This window comes from Alosa alosa, chromosome 9 (genome assembly GCF_017589495.1).
Source record: "Alosa alosa isolate M-15738 ecotype Scorff River chromosome 9, AALO_Geno_1.1, whole genome shotgun sequence".
Lineage (NCBI taxonomy): Eukaryota > Metazoa > Chordata > Actinopteri > Clupeiformes > Clupeidae > Alosa > Alosa alosa.
In genome coordinates this window covers 4,835,438-4,855,677 of record NC_063197.1, presented here as the reverse complement: position 1 = coordinate 4,855,677, position 20,240 = coordinate 4,835,438, and the positions used below count along the sequence as shown (strand labels likewise).

Sequence of the window (20,240 nt, the reverse complement as noted above, 5' to 3'; positions counted from 1 at the left end):
TGACATGCTGCTTTCCTCAAATGCTCCCTCTTCCCTCATGTGTTCCAGTAGTGGACTCTCTGTGTTTTGGTTTCACAGGTGGGATTGTCAATGTGATGCCATTCCTCTTCTCTGAGATCTCCCATAACAAGACACAGGTAATGGATGGAGCATATTTATCAGACACATGCAATGCATACAGTTTGATGTTGGTTACCTTGAATATCATTTGAGTCTCTATGACAAAATACAGGTTGGCTTATTAGTGGAACTTCAGTTGACACCATCACGTTACATACTGTAAAATAATCTGTGGTTATTGTGCAAAATGCAGTTTGGAACATTAGTTGTAGATCTCTTGACATCTTAAAAACAAGTTCGTGGCTAGATGGTTAGATTTCATCATCGATTTCCTCACCTGGTTTTAGAGACATCACTTCGTGGAAGGATTCCAGTTAGCAAGCAGACGTAGGAGGAAAGCTAGCAGAGATCCCCCAAGGGCGTCTAGCTTATAGAAAAAGCCCCTGAGTTGTATCTCCTGATGGCTTCTTTCTCAAACCAGCTTCACGCCCTCCTGTTGAAAATGGGCCATCACTTCGGGGCAACATGTGGGACTGGAGAGAGTAATAGCATGTGTGGTTTGATGCATGTGACAGTAAGTGTCCAATAGTCTGATTCATGCATGCTCTGTCCTCCTTCAACAGATTTTGTGGTTCCGAAGAATGCTACTGGGAGGCCTCACGACATGTACTGTCCTAAATATATTGTGGTAAGTGCTATTAAACCGCCCACTGCATGCATATTCCTGCGTTTTGGGTTTTATTTGGGTGCCAGTAGTTTGGCCAGTTTACTTTACACTAGATGCTGTACTTGCATGCTCCACTGCTGTCATGGCTGGTTCTCAGCAGTGATGTGCTTTTGACAAGCGGCAGAACATGGACAGGTCTCTGAGGTTACACGTGTTTTTTTCCCTTCTTGTGAGAAGCTGGCCATGTCAGGCCGCGGCTCCAGGCTTCTGCTGTGCCGTGCAGAGCTGTGCTGTGCTGTGACAGGCTGGGCTGGGCTGGGTGGTGAGAAGCCCACAGCCCGCTGAGCTGCTCCGTGTCTTTGACAGACAGGCAGCAGAGCAACACCTGATCCAGGCAATGGCCTGACATGCTCCAGTAAGACTGGGGCTGCTCGGGACCACCGGCGAGGCCCCCGGATAGGATGACAGGCCCGCTCTGGCTTTGTCAGGGAATGTAAATCGGCCTCGGCTGCCTGTTGAGGAAAGACAAGGCGAGAAAGTCTTGCGTTGCGTGACTCTCAGGGTCCTGTTCCGACGAGGGGAACTCCTGCTGCTGTGCCTGATGTTGATGTTGTTGATGTTGATGTTGTTGTTGTTGTTGTTGTTGTGGGGAGTTTTCCTTCTCTCATGTCTCACTTGTTAATGTGCGTCAGAGAGAAGAGAGGCGTCTCAACCACGGGGCTCCATATTGTGTCTAATCATCTGTAAAGAATCTATTGAGTTAGCAATCAGCAGTTTGTACCTCAGGAGAGCAGAAGCAATTATGGCAGAGCAGATGAAAGGGAAGGAAGTGTGATGCCACCAGGCGACAGGAGCGCTCGCATCAGCCAGGACGGACTCGGACGGGCACCTGTGTGAGCTCGCCGTCGCCTCACTGTCATCTCGTGGTCCGCTCACATCACTTCCACGAGGCTGTTTGTTACGGGGCGTCATCCTCGTCCGTGTCTCACCTGCACCTCCGTCTCCTCGCATATGCTTAACTCCTGACAGCAGCACCTTCGCTTGTAAACATCCACTTCACACGGCTTAAATGACAGCATCTGCACGGTTAACACGTCTCCTTGGCGGCTAGAGATGTCTTGTCTGGCTTTACAGAGGAGGAGAAAAACACAGAGGGATGTTTTGTTGTTGTTTGATGCTCTTCAGGAACACTTGTTCGCGGTGCCTGAAAATAATAGGACGCTTTAAACTCCCTCTCTATTGTTCTTCCAGCCCCTGGTTTTCGCGATGCACACAATCTAATATATTTGCCTTTTTCATTGCGATAATACCTTTTGATGCAGCAATTTGTGCTTTGCTAATAAGACAAACCACTTATATAATATTTTATTGGATTTCCCGCGTATATCCTGAGAATATTTGATTTCTTCCGCCGAGATGCCCGTTTGATTTAGCTCACCCCCATGTCTCCCCATTCATTCTCGGAAAGCTCTCTCAGCAATTATTTGCCTGGCTTCATTTTTACTGTTTCTGTCTGATGCCTCGCAACAATGAAGTTTTATCCCCACTGTCAGCACCCTTCTCCTGTTTCAACAGCTTAAAATACTCCCTGTCTACTTAATTTGCATCCTGCAAATTGGCTGCATCTGGCCTTTTTGTGACAAAGGGAAGTTAATCAAAATAGCCAGAGCTGCGCTTTTTGAATTGCAGCCCCCACACAACACAACACAAACGCGCAAGCACACACACACACACACACACACACACACACAGAACTGTCTCTCTGACACTGTGATCTGCAGCACCGGAGCGCCACAGGGAACTGTGCTCTCTCCAGTCCTGTTCACCCTGTACACATCTGACTTCTGCTACAACACCGAGTCATGCCACATGCAGAAGTTTTTCTGATGATACTGCAATTGTGGGGGTGTATCAGGAACGGGCAGGAGGAGGAGTACAGGAGCCTGGTGGAGGACTTTGTGCAATGGTGCAAACTCAATCATCTTCAACTTAACACTTCAAAGACCAAGGAGATGGTGGTGGATTTCCGCAGGTCTATGCCCACTCTGCTACTAGTCCACATTGATGGGGTCACTGTGGAGGTGGTTAGCACCTACAAGTATCTGGGTCTCCACCTGGACAATAAACTGAACTGGACTGGTCAGCCAACACTGAGCAGGCTGTACTTCCTGAGGAGGCTGTGGTCCTTCAATGTGTGCAGTAAGCTCCTCAGGATGTTCTACCAGTCTGTTGTCGCCAGCGTCCTCTTCTATGCAGTAGTATGCTGGGGAGGAAGCACAAGGAAGAAGGATGCGGGGCGAATTGACAGGCTGGTTAGGAAAGCTGGCTCTGTAGTGGGAGCTGAACTGGAGTGCATCACTTCACTATCAGACAAAAGGACCCTGAACAAACTGATCAACATCTTGGACAATGAGTGTCACCCACTCCACAGCACTATTGTTAAGCAGAAGAGCCTGATCAGCTGGAGACTTCGCTCACTTCCTTGCACAACGGACAGACTGAGAAAGTAATTTGTCCCCAGGGCCATTGAACTGTTCAATGCCTCACTTAAGGGAAGAGGAGAGATAGACTTCTCTGCATAGTCTGTCTGCCTCTTCACCCCCTCCATGTTTGGTACTGTCTGTCCACTAGCCACTTGTACCACTGTCTTTATGCCTCACTGTTGCGTGCTATATTAGCACATTAGCACATATGCATAACCCCCCCCCCCTCCATGCCACAGCCGAACTGTGGCCACACTTATACATTTTCTTAAATAGTTAAATATATAGATATATAGACTTTACTTAACTTTACTTCTGCATTGTTGCACTGTTGGACTTACTAATTTGCACTATCACCATGACCACTATCACCATTGCACTACCACCATGACACTCATTCACACAGAGCACCTTAGAGCACCTTACCATACCTTACTATGCACAGAGAATCACAGGCTCAGTCCCTGCCTCAGTCATTGCAAGCCTCTGATTGATTAATCACCACTATGTGGATACTGTTTTAGAATTGATTTAGATTAAGTGTTAGTTAGTATAATTTGTATTTTTTGTAATTTGTATTTTAGTATATTTTTATATATTGTATTAAGTGTTAGTTAGTATAATTTGTATTTTAGTGTATTTAGCATATTCTTCATCTTCTACTGTCCTTATTGCTTAGTTGTGTTTTTATATTATATTCTTTAATTACTCTTTCTGCTGTTAAAGAATGTGTTTGTGTTGTATGTATGCTGCTAAGACCTTGAATTTCCCCTGGGGATCAATAAAGTATCTATCTATCTATCTATCTATCTACACACACACACACACACACACACACACACACACATCAGCAAATGGGCTGCTTGTCTTGTCTCTTGTTCTGCGATTATGGGCGGTGTCTCATCTACCAACCATTCTAACAAACCAGGAGGATGTAATTAAAATGGCATTCATTTGTATGTCAATTTAATTTGTTATTTATACATATACAGTTCAGCAGCTCTGAGGGTGCCTTCAGAGCACCGACTTCTCCTAATCCAGTTTTTCACGGTAATGACCCATATATTACATTAACAGTGCGCGAAATGTGTGCCGTGGTATTCAAAGCAGGTTTGCTCACCACGTGCCACCCAGCTCACAGCAGTGCCTGGGCTCTGGGCAAGCAATCTCCTCATCCTCCATTTGTCAGCTCATAATGTTGATCTATAATTATCGTTCTGATCATAACTCTACCCAGGCCAACCTTCAGTGCAAAAGAACAGTGGAATAAAATAGAAATGCTCTTGCATCGAGACCTGCTCAGGCTTAGCCACAACAAATTAACAGATAAATCTCACGGCTTCCGGATGGCTGAGTTAAAATCAACTGTTTATGTCGTCCCCTCCTGTTCAGCTGCTGGCCAGCGCACCTCTATGACCAAGCAAAAACTCCGAGAACTTTTTGTTTTTCTCTGAGTTCATTACTTTTTACAGTGCTCTGTGAACAGAGCCCCTTTACTAGAAAATGTTGATCTTTATGTTTTTTTTCCACACACGTGATCCATTTCTCATTTTCAGTCCCAAAGCTTCCAAGTATGTGCTGGGACATAGTCAAGGTGTCAACACTGGGTAATATTTTCCGCTGTTTTAGGGGAAATGGAATCAGCTTCCAGAAGCTCATTAGCTGTGGTATTAGGCCTTGGTTGAGTGCCATGGCCTCTTAAAGCATTGTGGCGGTTCTCCTATAGCCAGTGTGGGTGAGTGGCGCTGGTTAGCGCTGAAGACAGTGCCAGGTCACTAATGGAGGGGAGGCTATCAGTGGGTTTAATTAAGCTCCGCTCAGGCAAGGGAGCTTCAGCAGCCAGGTCTGCAGGATCGGTGCCCAGCCGAGTGGGGAAAGGTGATGGGAGACGGTGCTGGGGACCAGACTGTGTTGCTCTGCGGGTGTGTGTGTGTGTGTGTGTGTGTGTGTGTGTGTGTGTGTGTGTGTGTGTGTGTGTGTGTGTGTGCCTGACCCAACCTCCACCAACCCCCCTTCCACAATGCCCCTGTATCCGGTGGCACCCCGGCTGTTGGGTCGTGTGCCAGCCGAAGACCTTGAGCGCGCCCTGCCCCCTCTCGCTGGAGCCTGCCGCTGTTATCACAGCCCTAATTACCAGAGCACTCCATCCTGGGGTGACTTTTGCTGCCACCAGTGGTGTCGCGTTTGTACAGTGTAACACGCAGCCTCATAGTCTGGCGGCGGAGTTTGCTGTGCGGTTCATTCATTTTTCTTTTTTTGATTAATGGACTCAATGAAGCTTCACTAGACCCAACATCCAACTACTCATATAATAACCTGACCAAGACCCTGACAGGCCATGCCATAGAAATTGAGTCTCATTTTTAAACCACTTTGATTTGAATGTGATGATCACCCAGTTTACGGAGTGGTGGCAGCTGTTGTTTATGTGTACATTAATTTATTTGTGTTAATGAGATTTTTCCCTGTCTTTAGAGGTCATGCTCTGATGCTCCGGTCCCTCCCCACAGTGAACCCTTCAACCGTGCCTCCACCTCCACATGCTACCGCACCGCACCACACCGCGGCGCGCCGCGCCACAAAGGCATCTGTGCCTGGTTTGCGTCAGCCTCTGCCCCCGTGTCATCTGGGCCGCCAGCGCGCGCTCCTCTGTCATCATGTGTGGAGGGAGCTCCTGCTGAGCCTTGCGAGAACTCGGGGACGTTCGCTCGCTCGGCTCGCTCGGCTGTCACCCCCGGCCTCGGCCTCCCGCCCCCGCCCTGCTCCAGGCCCCACGTGTTTGAAGTCATCATGTAAATTTAATGCCCTTTGCTTAGTTAAATCAAGTGTGTTGTGCTAATCAGAGGTGGCATGGATGAGTTCAGCCAGGCGTGGTGGCGAAGGCACCATGCAGAGCCAGGGCTCCCTGAGGAACCCGAAGGAAAAACCCCTGTCTTAACCAGCGCTTTCAACCTCTCACCTCCTGCTTCGGCTTGCTAATGGAATTTGTAGTTTTGTTTAGTTTGTGTCTTTTACCTCTATACTTGTGCCCTGCCAGCCTCTGATCTCATTGTAATCCCAAGCATTCAATCAGACGCTGCTGTTTCACATGTGTGATTGAGGTGGTCCTGTTCAAAACAAATGAGTGCCCCCCCCCCCCGGCTCTCTCATGGTGGTTGCCATCGGCTGTCGCCCCACCATGGCGATGCCCATGGGGTTTCACACCTGTGGCGTGTGCTAAGGCATGTTCCTCCTCTCCCCCCTCCTCCCCTTATCCCATTGGTTGCCGTGTCAGTGTGTGTTCAGGCTGAGGCGACGGACTGCCCATTGATCAGGCCAGGACTCCAGCCGTGACACTGCGCTGACTGCGGCGACAACTGCCACCGGATGAGCTATCGCATTCAGGCTGCCACCGTGTGAGATTTGTCACAAAAATGAGGCCCCCCCTCCCCCTCCTGTGCCCATGTACGCCAGGAACCATGCTCTCCCTGTTCATCAAACCAGATGCCCTGATGAACACTGCTGAGGCCATCAAAGTATGACCCTTCATCCTCCACGCAAGTCAATAAATCCGGACGCGTTTGCCAGGCAACGCGACAATGGATAAGACGGCATTACACAATAAATGACTAGAGGCCTGATAAGAGAGGGAGAGAGGAGAAGGGGAAAAAAGAGAAGGAGGTTAGATAAATGGCAAGGCAGCAGTGTAATTAGAATGCATTGGCTCTGTAATCAGTTCTGACTATGTGGAGGTAAGCACTTTGATAATTCCCCCGTGCAGTTTGGACGCCATTGACCTTCAGAGCCAGAGAGCCAGGCAGCTTGTCTGACAGAGTGTTCTAGGACTCCCGGCTCCTTTCTTGGGGGCAACTGTCACAATTTGGCACATTTTTCTCCTTTTTTTCCTCCCGTTCCCTTCCTCCCACCCTCCCTCTCTCTCTCTCTCTCTCTCTCTCTCTCTCTCTCTCTCTCTCTCTCTCTCTCTCTCTCTCTCTTCCTCTCTCTCTCTCTTCCTCTCTTTTTTGAAGCTGTCATGGACCTTGTCGTTACAAAATGTGACAGACGGCAACAGACTGCTGCTCTGCGTTGGTGTGCTCACTCAGAGCAGGGCTAAAATGTTGTTTCTCTGTTGTGTTTCCTTGCCACATTGTGATGATTGATGTGAGTGATGTTGAGTCTACTGTGCACAGCTCCACGTTCCCCTTGTGAGCTTTAACATTGTGTCCTGAGGTAAAATGGGCTCTGCTCCTGCCTGACTCTAATGGGTTAGCACTCTGCTATAGGTCTTCTGGGCCCCCCATGTCCCTTATGGAGAGCGCGAGTGGCAGTCCAAGGTCCTGCAGTTGACGACTGACAAATTGCAGCATGGATGTCTACAGTGCATTTATTTTGTTTGTTGCTGACTGATGTCATAACTTTTTTGTTTTACTCAGAGACCATGGAATTGAGAAGCACAGTTGAAGAGTTTTTTTTTTTAAATCAATGTACCTTCTCTTTGTTTAGCTTTGTGTCCTTCAGTGTATTATGTAAAGGTAGGATATTTGGATCACGACTACAAGGACAGCTGAAAAATAATGTCTGCTTTTCAGTAGATGACTGGCTATTGAGTAGACTTTTTTTCTAACCTCGCTACCCTCCCCTGTCCCAGACTAGTTTTGCTTTATTTCTCACCTTGGTTTTAGGTGGCCACACCATCTATTGATTTCTCTCTTGAACTCTCTCAAACTATTCTCTTGAGTACTTAGTCCCTCGATAGCAGCAGAGGTGAGATCTACCCAGAGTGACCTGATGCTGTATGTGTCTCTCCTGCTCAGTTTTTGTGTGTGTGTGTGTGTGTGTGTGTGTGTGTGTCTGTGTCTGTGTGTGTGTGCGCATGTGCGTGTGTGTGTCTGTGTGTGTGTGTGTGTGTGTGTGTGTGTGTGTGTGCGTGTGTGCGTGTGTGCGTGTGTGCGTGTGTGTCTGTGAGCGTGTGTGTGTGTGCGTGTGTGTGTGTGTGTGTGTGTGTGGGTGTGTGTGTGTGTCTGTGAGTGCGTGTGTGTGTGTGTGTGTGTGTGGGTGTGTGTGCGTGTGTCTGTGAGTGTGCGGGTGTGTGTGCATGTGTGCGTGTGTCTGTGAGTGTGTGTGTGGGTGTGTGTCTGTGAGCGTGTGTGTGTGTGTGTGGGTGTGTGCGTGTGTCTGTGAGTGTGAGTGTGTGTGTGTGTGTGTGCGTGTGTGGGTGTGTGTGCGTGTGTCTGTGAGTGCGTGTGTGTGTGTGTGTGTGCGTGTGTGTGTAACCACGCCATCTCTACCCTAACTAATCTCCTTTTGTTTTTATGTGAGTTTAGCAGCAGCACAGAGGGTCAGAGTGATGGAGTGAGAGAGTGAAAAGGAGAGGGAGGACAGGAGGTGGGTGGATCAGTGAGCACCACGGAGAGAACAACGGAGAGAGAGACAGAGCGATGGAGAGAGAGAGAGAGAGAGAGAGAAATGAAGATAGAGTGAGAGAGACGGAGCTGGTGAGAGGAAGATGAAGAGAGTGAAATGGCACAATAAGAGAAGAGGAAGAAGGGAGAGATGGAGAGAACAGCAATCATCCAGCTGAGAGAAGTGAGCCAGGCACACAGGGAGATTTCAAATGAGAGGGATGGACAGAGATGAAAGAGAAAATAGAGAAATGGAAGGAGTAAATGAGAAAGATGAAGACAGAGAGTGGTAGGAGACAGGTACACTACATAAACAACTATGAAAAGAGAGAGAGAGAGAGAGGGAGAGAGAGAGAGTGAGGGAGAGAGGGAGAAACAGAGCGAGTTTGCTGTTGATCTCTTGTCACAGCCCAATCTCTGTGTTGCTGTGCCTCAGCTGTCTGTCTGGCTCTGCCGATGACCTATTTTCAATTTCTACATGTAGATATGGAGATGCAGATTCAAGGATAATCCTCTTTGCCCAGAACACCCAGGTACACAAGCTAAACAGGAGTTTCCCACTGCAAACCTGTTAGCCTGCAACATGGCCTCTCCATCTCATTCTCTCTCTCTCTCTCTCTCTCTCTCTCTCTCTCTCTCTTTCTCTCTCTCTCTCTCCATCTCTTTCTCTCCATCTCTCTCTCTTCCAGGCAGACACACACACACTAGACAGCAGCACGCTGTGATAATGACATATTTTTGACCATGACACTACTGTTATATAATCCCTCCAGTAGCTAGGAGACTCCTCTTAGTAACAAATAATGCGTCTCCGGAAAACTGCAGCGGCAGAAGCCAAAGTCATCTGTGATTTCCCCCTAAATCCAGTTTTCTGTGGCTGCTGCGCCGCCGCCTGAAATCTCCTGTGGCATTTGAAATACGGTGGTGGCACATAATGGCACAGAAAGGCAGGAATGTTCACACAAGTATGTGTGCTTTTCTATGATATGCCTGCCGGCTGACACAGTCTCAAAGAGAAGAATATAAATGTCAATGACTAGATGACTACAACCTTGCGCAACCAATACCTCACATAGAAATGCAGATACTGTATTTGATCTGGACATAGGTCAAGCAGTCACAGAGTGTTGGTGTTGTATTTAGGTCTGGGCGCTGGCCTGGGCACACAACATATGATTGAATGGGAGTTGAAGAGGCTGAGTATTGTGGAGGGACTGCTCTTTGGACCTCTCTGTGGATTTGCTTATGAATACTAAGCATTACATTGAGCTAAGTTGGAAGCATCTGAGGTACTTAGTCGAGATGAATGGCTCCATGTTGGGCAGGTGTAGAGGTGCTTAAACATTGTGTAATTAAATAAATCATGTCCTCTATTTGCACAAACACAGGGGAGTTGATTATGTCAGATCCCATAGTCATTAGCTGCAAATGTGAGGGGTTTTTTTGTTTGTATTTTATTATACATGTATCATCTCATCTTCTGGGGCCCTCCCTCTCTCTCTCTCTCTCTCTCTCTCTCTCTCTCTCTCTCTCCTGATGTAGGTGCTGGGCAGTGCTGGAGATCGTTCCTCAGATGTCAGTGCGCAGTGTGGAGGGAGGAGAAGAATTCAACTCCAGCGGCGTCCTGATGCAGACACAGGGTTTACCAACAACACACACATTTATCTACTCCAACATCTCTCTAGAGGAGTGAGTACACAAACAAACACCGGCACACATACACACGCGCACACTCAGTCATGAACACACACACACACACACACACACATGCACACACATGCAAACACACACATACACACACACACACACACACACGCGTGCGCGCGCACACACAGACTGTTAAGATGAGTCTAGACCACTGGTAATTCTACAGAGAGGATTGTGTGTGTGTGTGTGTGTGTGTGTGTGTGTGTGTGTGTGTGTGTGTGTGTGTGTGTGTGTGTCATAGACAGATGAAAGAATTAGATTGCACTCACAGAACCCTCCCTCTGGTATCAAATCTGTTGTCTGTTCATTTCCCCTCTCTTTATGTCCACATCCACGTGAAAGTTTCTCAGCAGTACATCTGGCTATCACATTAACTGAGGACCTAACCTCTTGAAAAAGACCCTGCAATTGTGCTTACATTATTACTGTGTTTTCCAAAAGGCATTTCATTCAAATGAGAGGGTGTCAGCCCCTATCAGAGAACACAGATGTGTCAGACATCGCAGCCCACCCACTTGCATGCCGAACGAGAGCAGATTTAGCTTTGTTCGTCTGGCCACCTTGGTGCTACTCACCCATGCACTGACTAATGCAAATACCAGCAGCGGCAGCTCAGTCCAGTTGGCTCCCTCTAGAAACTACTCTGAATTTAACCGTGCTAATATTCTAACCTGCGATGGCTGGTCTAGGAGGAATTTAGCCAGAAGGCATGAGATATCTGGCTTTGACCTTTCGGCACAGGAGGAAGTGCAGGACCCTTTTACGTGATCTGTGACCCATAGCCTATGACCCCATGTCTCCCCTGGGGGACTCTCTGTGCGCTATAAATAGGCCCGTCACCCCGGATCAGGCCTCGGCGGGCTCCAGACCCTGCTGCCTGTCTGCACGACCAGCCTGTGTGGCTCAGACGTCAGCGCCGCACGAACAAGTGATAAAACGCCGGCCGACAAGCATCCCTAAAAGAGAAAAAACGAGAGGGGAGGGGAAACAAGCTCAGGTTCACTAAGATTACTGTATCAGCACAACTCTCCCCTTAGGCTGACTAGATCTGCGCTTCGCCTTTTGAGTGTCTCACTGATTCTGTATCAGTGCAGCACAATGGGGCTGGCCGCCTCTGTCAGAGCGATTCTCCACCACTGTTGACTTTTTAGCACCGGAGAGCGACCATCAGAAAGGGATACACACCCTTCTCTAATGGCTTAATGTCATGTATTTATTTTTTATCTAGAGAGAGCGCGGATGTGATGCAAATGAATGATAAACATGCCTGTCATCCAGGCAGGGCTTCACAATTTGCCCTCAATATAACTAATCAAACACAAGTATTTATCAGATAAACCGCCACTTGAAATAAATATGATAATGTGATTTGTTTACCCCAAAAATTGGCATTTCATTCAGATGATTTGAATAGGCCTGCTCTTGGTAATGCTGAAGACAGGTAGATGGTAGATGTGTTCTTTAGATAGTGACAGGTGTCTCATCACCACATAGAGGCCGCCTCATGGCAATGTTTATTTTCTTAAAGAGCAACATTGCCCCCTGCTGGGCTCCTTGCACCCTGCAGAAACGATGTTGTGCTTGCCATAAATCACCATCACCTTTAAATCCTTTTCCTGGGGAAGAAAGAGGATGGAGGGGGGCGTAAAGGGAGACACCAGGGGAAGGAGTGGGGGCCTGGGTGTTTGAACTGAACAGCCGAAACGCGCCCAGAAGCGTCCAGCGCGCCGGGGTGAATGTGGGTTGCGTAAGCTGCTACAGGACTCAGGGCCATGGTGTGTTGCAGGGCTTTTGGGCTAGCGGGAGAGAGAGAGAGAGAGAGAGAGCCGTGCTGGTGTGGTGCTGGGGACAGAGAGAGAGAGCCGTGCTGGTGTGGTGCTGGGGGACAGAGAGAGAGAGAGAGCCGTGCTGGTGTGGTGCTGGGGACAGAGAGAGAGAGCCGTGCTGGTGTGGTGCTGGGGAGAGAGAGAGAAAGCCGTGCTGGTGGGCCCACTTGCATTTGGGTGTCTGCGTCTGACAGCACTCCTCGCTTTTTTGACAGGACGCCTTCACGGCAGTCTACATCTGCCATCCCCACACAGTGGGCCACATCTCTCTCTCTCCCTCCCTCCCTCTCCTTCCCTCCCTGTCAATTCAATTCAATTCAAATATGCTTTATTGGCACGACAAATCATATGATGCATTGCCAAAGTGTTCACAGGAATAGTGATAATTACAAAAAAGTAAACAAACAAACATATACAAACATTACAAACATTTACACTTCATCAATACACTGTGTGTGTGTGTGTGTGTGTGTGCATGTGTGTGTGTGTGTGTGTGTGTGTGTGTGTGTGTGTGTGTGTGTGTGTGTGTGTGGGCGCGTTTCTCAGTGGTCACTCCTCTTTTTGTCACAGTTGTGTATGTAGTGTGCAGCTAGTATTGCACAATCTTCCTCTTCTCCTAATAAATATCTAATTTTCTTGTGATCTTCGATCTCAAAGAATTTTGGATATATAGATTGGAATTTTGGATAGAAGTTGGAGCGTATTTCTTTGTAGTTTGGGCAGCTAGTGAGGAAGTGTAGTTCTGACTCAATTTCTTTTTTGTCACAGTTCACACAAAGTCTGTTTTCTTTAGGCAACCAGGTTTGCCTGCGTCTGCCTGTTTCTATTGCCAGACTGTGGTTGCTAAGCCTGTATCTAGACTTTGTGAGAGCAAAGAGCAATGGGCTCAATACCCGATTGGAATATTTTGAGCCAAATTCTGATATTTATTGGTATTTCAATATTAATAGATTTTTTATGGCATAGAAAGCCCTTCGTGCTTTTTCTTTCAACTCACTCACGGCCAAGCATTTTCAATCCAAGGTAACTATAATTTGTGACACGTTCTATTTTTAGTTTATCAAATGTGAAGTTGTGTTTGTTTCCCAGACAATTTGTTCTCTTTTGGAATGTTAATACTTTAGTTTTTTTGGCCTCCCTGTCTCTCTCTCCATCTCTCTCATGCACAAGGCACTGTATGCCTGTGGTCAATTAGTGTGGAAAAATAGCACCACGGCTGGAGAATGGGAATATTTAGCAGGATTCTCTTTACTTTTTCAAATGGGTTTTGTGGTGGGGATTACATAGTCAGATCTAAATCCAAATTGTTGGGTTTTTTTGTTTTGTTTTGTTCTGCCAAGGTCATCCATGATTTGTGGCAAGTCTCCTGCACTGAATGCTGAATGCTAGGGGGAGGAATGAATTCTGGTTTAGGGGTCGCTCTGCACTTCTTCCGTACTCTAAAAGGTGGTCAAGGAGGGTCCCCAGAACTATTTTTAATTAGTTTCATCTCTTATTTTACTCAACCCTGTGACCCAACATGCCAGTTTCCAGATGCTGGTGCCTCCCAACATTCCAGTCCAAATCTGATTTCTCTGGTTTTATGCTTTATGTTCCCCACTCTTCCCCATGGTGCAAATTCTTGTATTCAGATTGGCCACTGTGTCACTATAGGACTTTTTTTCACCTGACCACTATGAAAAAAGAATGTGATGAGTCTACAAGGGCCAGTAGGTTGCGAGAGGGAAATGTGGGGCATCCAATTTTCCAGCCAAGCTCTGGAACGTTTTGGGAAATTGGAGGTCAGACGCGGAACGCTTCACACAATCCAAGTTGCCGCCAAGAGGAAGACTCGGGAGATCCAGCAGAGAGAAAGAAATAATTAAAGCCGAGGGAAATTCATCTGTGCCGCGTGAGACTGGGGGAAGTCATGGAGAATGTCATTTCCAGAGCATTACCTGTCTCCGTTACAAGAGCCCTAGTTAAATATTTTAAAGATGAGCCTGAAAGCTACTAAGGACTGTCGCTCAGCCTCTCTGTCTCACTGAAAGGCGCCCTTGCTAGGCTGCAATGGATATTAACTGCTGAGGATTGCTTTTAGCCATTGCGGTGTGTCCAATAACCAGTATTGATATATTAATAACATCAGGTTGTGCTGAAGTGTTTGAGACTTGAGACATCACGCAAATCGGCATGGAATGACTTTTGTACTGAAGTGTTCTCATGTGCTATTGCTGTAATATGTCTCTCATTGGGAGGGCTGAATACCAGCGCTGTCCGTTGTCAAATACACTTTTAAATAGATCTCTCAGTGCCACAAATACAGATTCCATTCAATCTGCCATATTTACATATTGCATTGTCTGCAGTGGAAATGTGGGATAATAATTCATTTGCAGAGGCAGGGAAATGTTTAAGAGTTTCTACAGTCATGAATTCATTACAGATGCAGTATATTTTCACCCACAATCTCCAGACTTATGTGAGTGCATGAAAAAAGCTTACCATTCTCATATGTGGTTAGTTATCACATTTCACAGTTTCAGAGGTAATGTTATTTGTTTTGCATATTAACAAATATTTCAGATGCTGTACTAATGTTGTTCCCCTAATCACCATTTATCCATATCCAAATGATGCCACAATATAGGCTACTGTAGAATATATACAGTATATACAATGGACTATTTAAGAATAAATTAAATATGACACACAGACCATATCATCCGAATAATGTATACAACACAAATCTTATCAACATAATGAGTAATGTGTACAACACAAATCATATCATCATAATGAGTAATGTGTGCAACACAAAGCTATATCTGTATGCACCACATATTCCTCATTTAAACAAATCCTTAACCAAGATACAGTATGTTAGTTCATGTCAAAGTGCAACATGTATGCTTAGTGCCACACAGCACATTTAGACTAATGTTCTACTCTGTTCTCCACCACACAGAAAATCCCCTGCGGTTTAGAGCCTGAAACCAACTGTTTTCACTGTGCCTTTTTCCCTCCCCCAAAAGCACACGAGTACCTCTGAAGCGCATGCTAAACGACCCTCAGGCTATGAAGAAAAGCTATTTAAATTTCAAAGACAAAGAAGGGATGGCCAAAAGCAATGGCTTTAAAAAAAAAACTATGAAACAGGGCACAGAAAGGGAAAGTCATAGGAGAGGCTGGATTCCAGCAAGAGTGCTGTTAGACAGATTGACTGTGATACCGTTCCCTGTGGGCCAGACCTAGAAAGGTTTTCTCAGGGGCTTTCTCCTGATTCATTTCTGTGTGCTTGATGCATGAAAGCCCCGTGGCCTTGCTTACAGGGTTCACATTTGTTTATTAGTGGTGTTAAATATGAAGCTCATCTTTAAATAGTTACCCAGATTTGCATCAGTGATATCTCTGCACAAATAATGTTTTTGCAAAGCCCTCTCTCTCAACACAGGTCCTTTAACTTTAGAGAGATGCTAGAGGTGGTGTTGCTGGTAGTGTTCAAGCGATCATCAGAAAGTGTTGGTACACTTCAGCTTTCCTAGCAGGACTAAAAATAAACTTTGAAATCATGTGACTTGCATTTAATATCCTAGAGATGGATATATTCAATACATTTTTTAATTCCAGTGTTCATGTCAGCAGTGTCACAGTTGTCTTTGACAGAAATTAGTGTCATGCATGACCATATACATTCTCTCCCACTGGATAGACTTTCTGTCACTGTCACTGTCATCTTTCTTTCGCTAAACGGTCATCTAAAAATGTTTTTTTTTTTTAGTATCTCTAGCATGTTATTGTTCTTTGTGGTAGTGTATATGTACCAATGAATCTTGTCATCAATCATATTTTTATTCTTTTACAGATCAGAAAAGGCTGGAGAAATTGCTACCATTCCTCTAACTAAGGTAGTGGTCTTGTTTATGTTCCATTTTGATTTGAACCTATAAAATAGACAATGGGTTTCTACAAACCACTCATGTACTGTATGGTGTTTTTTTGTTTAATGGTGGGTTTTTTTTTTTTTTTTTTTTTCTGTTTAATTCCAGGCTATGCCTCTGTTCATTAAAGGCCGCTGTTCTACCAAGTACTTCTTTTGTAGCCCAGTAGCACTACTCGCCTGAACGCCTGCGAGGGCATTTACGGTACCCCATTGAATCACCACTTTTTTTCTCCCTTCGTGTTCCTGTAATTATAGATATTATACATTTCCTAAGCTTTTCACTTTGTCCGCTTTTCAGAAGATGTGCAATCACAAATAACAGAGGGTGGCTGGAATTGATTGTCTAAAAGCCATTTCAAAGGCTTCAGGGGGTGAAATCCCTCTCTGCTGGCGGATGTAACATTTTATTTGAAACCTCCAAGTGAGTTACAGCTCATTAGAATAATTACCTTAGTCACTTAGTTTGCATTTAGATCAGGCCACACTGGCTGTACATGGGGTCTAGTTGGACCACTCGCTCCATGACACCCGCTGTCATTCTGTCTGTCCAGTCAGAGGAACAGTCCTCGTGTGACATGCTGCAATTAGCCACTGAAATAATGTCTGTTTCTGTTCATCCTATGTACTGTGTGTAATGAATATCAAGTGTTGGCAGTGTGGAGCTGCAAGTTAATGTGCCTTGTGTCCTAGTATTTCCACACAGTGTAATGCACAATGGATGCCTCACTGCAGCTTGGAAGCTCCCAAAAATGAATAGTGGGAGAATGACTTAAAGTAATGTCCTTTACTACACTACACCTATTTGTTGAATAGTGGGAGAGTGACTTAAAGTACCGTATTTTTCGGACTATAAGTCACACTTTTTTTCATAGTTTGGCTGGTCCTGCGACTCAGGTGCAACATATATATATTTATGACACATTTTTTGACTGGTGCGACTTATACTCCGGTGCGACTTATAGTCCGGAAAATATGGTAATGTCCTTTACTACACCTATTTGTTGAATAGTGGGAGAGTGACTTCATGCCCTTTACTACAGTGTTTTTCAACCACTGTGCCGGGGCACACTAGTGTGCCGTGAGAGATCATCAGGTGCACCGCAGAAAATTATCCAAATGTCACTCACTGATCCAGAAAAGCAACTGTTGCATCAAAGAATTTATAACCACATGCTCTCATTGATTGTATGATTGCACTATTTGTGGTATGCAGGCATTGTACAATGGGGGCCCCATATCCAGTATTCACAGAATCATCACATATCCAGTTCATAACAACAATTAAATTAGATATAGTCACCTACAAATAAAACAGAGGGTGCTTGTTTTATTGAGCAGGTCTTGCATAGAAGCCATAATAAGGCCATATATGTGTATTATTTGAAATTTTAGGCTATGGTATGTTTTTTTTTTCTTCACACAGGATGTTAGTGTGCTGTGGGCCATTTTAAGTGTGAAAAGTGTGCCGTGGCACAAAAAAGGTTGAAAAACACTGCTTTACTACACCTATTTGTTGATGGACCACCATCACAAAAGGTTCAGTGTGCAGCACAACACCTTACATGTACAAATAATTAGGTTTGCATTTCATTGTGTAGCCGCACCTGCCACCATGTGCGCATGCATATAATAACACACGCTAACCACCTCCGACATTAGAAGCTGTTTGTGAATACATTTCCTCTAAGTGCGCTGGAGTGCCCCTCTGTGGATTATCCTTCATGAGACTCGCTTTTGTCATCCGGGCAGTGTTTATCATCGCTGTGGCAACCCTGGTGTGAAAGAGAGTTGTTTTTCTCCATTTCGCCCACGGTCTCTGTTCTGACAGTCAGCCTCGCTCAGCTCAACCCCAGCGCGCCGAGGAGCGGAGCGACGTGAATCACGCATGAATTATGCATCGTGAAATATTTCCAAGCATGCCCCTTATGTTGCCGCACTCATCTTAATTTGGTCGAGCGGTTCCAGTCCAGTAATGGCTCTGAACATTATCATTTCAAAAGCTCATAATGCGAGTATTCCCGTAATTCAGCCCCCCGTGCCAGGGTTATGGGAAAGCTGGAGCCGCTGGATCTGGTCCGAGCCGTCGTCTGTGACTCAGCGAATGAGCTCGCAGCGTTTGTTACCTATACTGTACATTTGCCAGCCGAGCGCCCATTGATCACATTCTCATTAGCGGAGTTGCTTACTTTGTCGGAAGTAAAATGGGCCGCGGTTTTCAGTGTCAAAAACAGTGTGTCGTCTGTGTTTGTAGGTAGCCGCTCTTATGTTGCCTCAAAGGGTACCGTGAGTTAGACAACCCTTCACCGAGATCAGTGGATTGGGTTAGTGATGAATAATTAATCAGACCTTTTGCAGTCAAGTTCTGGTATAGTGCGCTCTCTCTCTCTCACCAGCCCTTTCTTGGCAGTGCGCTGAGAAAACCAGGGCTGCCTTTGAATGGCGCACTCATCCCAGTTGGTAAACAGCACATTTGATGTTGCAGCCTCAAGTTGTCAGTTTTCAAAAGTGACACAGAAAAAAAGAGAGAGAGAGAGAGAGAGAGAGAGAGAGAGAGCTAGCTCAATATTTCTGTGATACTGTGGCTATGTCATGGCAGACACTAGTGTGCACTTTATGGCAAATGTTTGATAATGGAGCCTCCTCAGATTAATGACAGGCATTTCAGTCTGAGTGGATTAACTGTGTAGAGTAATACCAGCTATGGTCTACTTACTTTTAATCCAGCGAAACATGCGAGTTCAGTTGTTTCATGCCTGCTATAATCCTGTCACGGTTACCATTCACAGGGACTTATAGACATACATTTAGAGGCACCTTGCAGCACTACATATTTTTACTCACCATTTAGTTGTATGTCCCTGATAGTTTCATTTCCAGGGACATTATCCTGTATTTAGAAAAAAGAAGCCTGGAATCGTCAGGAAATACACTAGTATATATGTATACATGTACATTTACATTATAATAGGCAATATGTTATACAACTCTTCTCTTGAACAGCATGTTTGCTGATTCCAATGGTCTATGTATACTATCAGTCATCACCTCATCTCAACTTCTTAACTATCTCATAATCTTGTAGGACTCTTATTGCTCCCGAGCACTTTGCATCAGCACCTTGGAGAGCAGCATACTCAGGCAGGTTCCACCATCAGAGACTTCTCCAATGTATGCACGGTGAGGGAATTTAGAGTTGGGCTTTCCTTTCCTCTAGCTTTGTTACTATGCCAGGGCTAAACTACACTGTTGCCTTGCTGTTGACATTCATGTTTATGCAATAACTGTGTGTGTGTGTGTGTGTGTGTGTGTGTGTGTGTGTGTGTGTACAGTATGTGTGTCGCACATATGAGAGAAAGTGAAAGAGAATGCAAGTGTGTGCATGTGATGAATTAGACATATTGCATGTGTTGGTTGAAGTGTGTGGGTGTGTGCGCATGAGTAAGAAACGGTGGGCAGAATGTGAGCCGGTGTGAGTGCAGGTGACACAGGCAGACTAAGGAGGAGCGGAGCGGGCGGCTACACCATCTCTTCTCCTCCAACACCTGTGGGAATAGAATGACAGCAGTCGGTGGCACCGAGGCATTTGATTGGCAGGTGCAAGCGACAGCTCTTGGGGATACACTAACAGCTCACCAAGCATCTCTCTTCCTGTCCCCAATCCACTCTAACACAGTAACACAGGCTGTGTGTGTGTACACGGCAAGAACTAATCAACATTCATCGAGTGTCACAATTGGGATTGTTTGTGGAGCCTTGCTGTTTTTCCAAGCCTCATGTACTTTTAATGGGGCAGACAAAGTCCATCTCAGTATACATATATCAATTATCTACGACCAAACAGGGGTCTTGTGTTAATTTGTGCGATATGTCGTTATCGTGTGTAACACTGTTAGCAAGCAAGTGTTCCAGCTGCAAACAAATTGGGCAAATTCATCCTCACTGTCTGTCGTAATGAGAGCACATTAAGGAATCTGTTTTAACCCAAATGAGTTCTTGGAGCTCAGCGTTGTTTGCACTCACCCCTTGTCCATCCACAACCACCACCCCCACCCCCGCCCCCCGCCACTCCCGCGGAGCTACTGAGCCGTGGCCGAGGCTGACCGAGTAATGGGTCATAATGGCAGCGGGCAGCGGGCTGATGAGATCACGATTGGTTGTGAATCAATTACAACATTAACTCTTCTGATCGTAAGT

At 45.9% G+C, this 20,240-nt stretch overlaps 1 protein-coding gene across 1 annotated transcript in view; it reads left to right on the top strand.

Annotated features, from left to right (window-relative positions):
• si:ch211-51h4.2 overlaps positions 1-20,240 on the top strand; it is a 90,620-nt gene that overhangs the window by 58,203 nt on the left and 12,177 nt on the right. The window contains exons 10-13 of the mRNA XM_048253679.1: positions 79-137; positions 684-748; positions 10,134-10,280; positions 15,969-16,011. Of these exons, the coding sequence (XP_048109636.1) occupies positions 79-137; positions 684-748; positions 10,134-10,280; positions 15,969-16,011 (314 nt within the window). The remainder of the gene's footprint in view (positions 1-78; positions 138-683; positions 749-10,133; positions 10,281-15,968; positions 16,012-20,240) is intronic.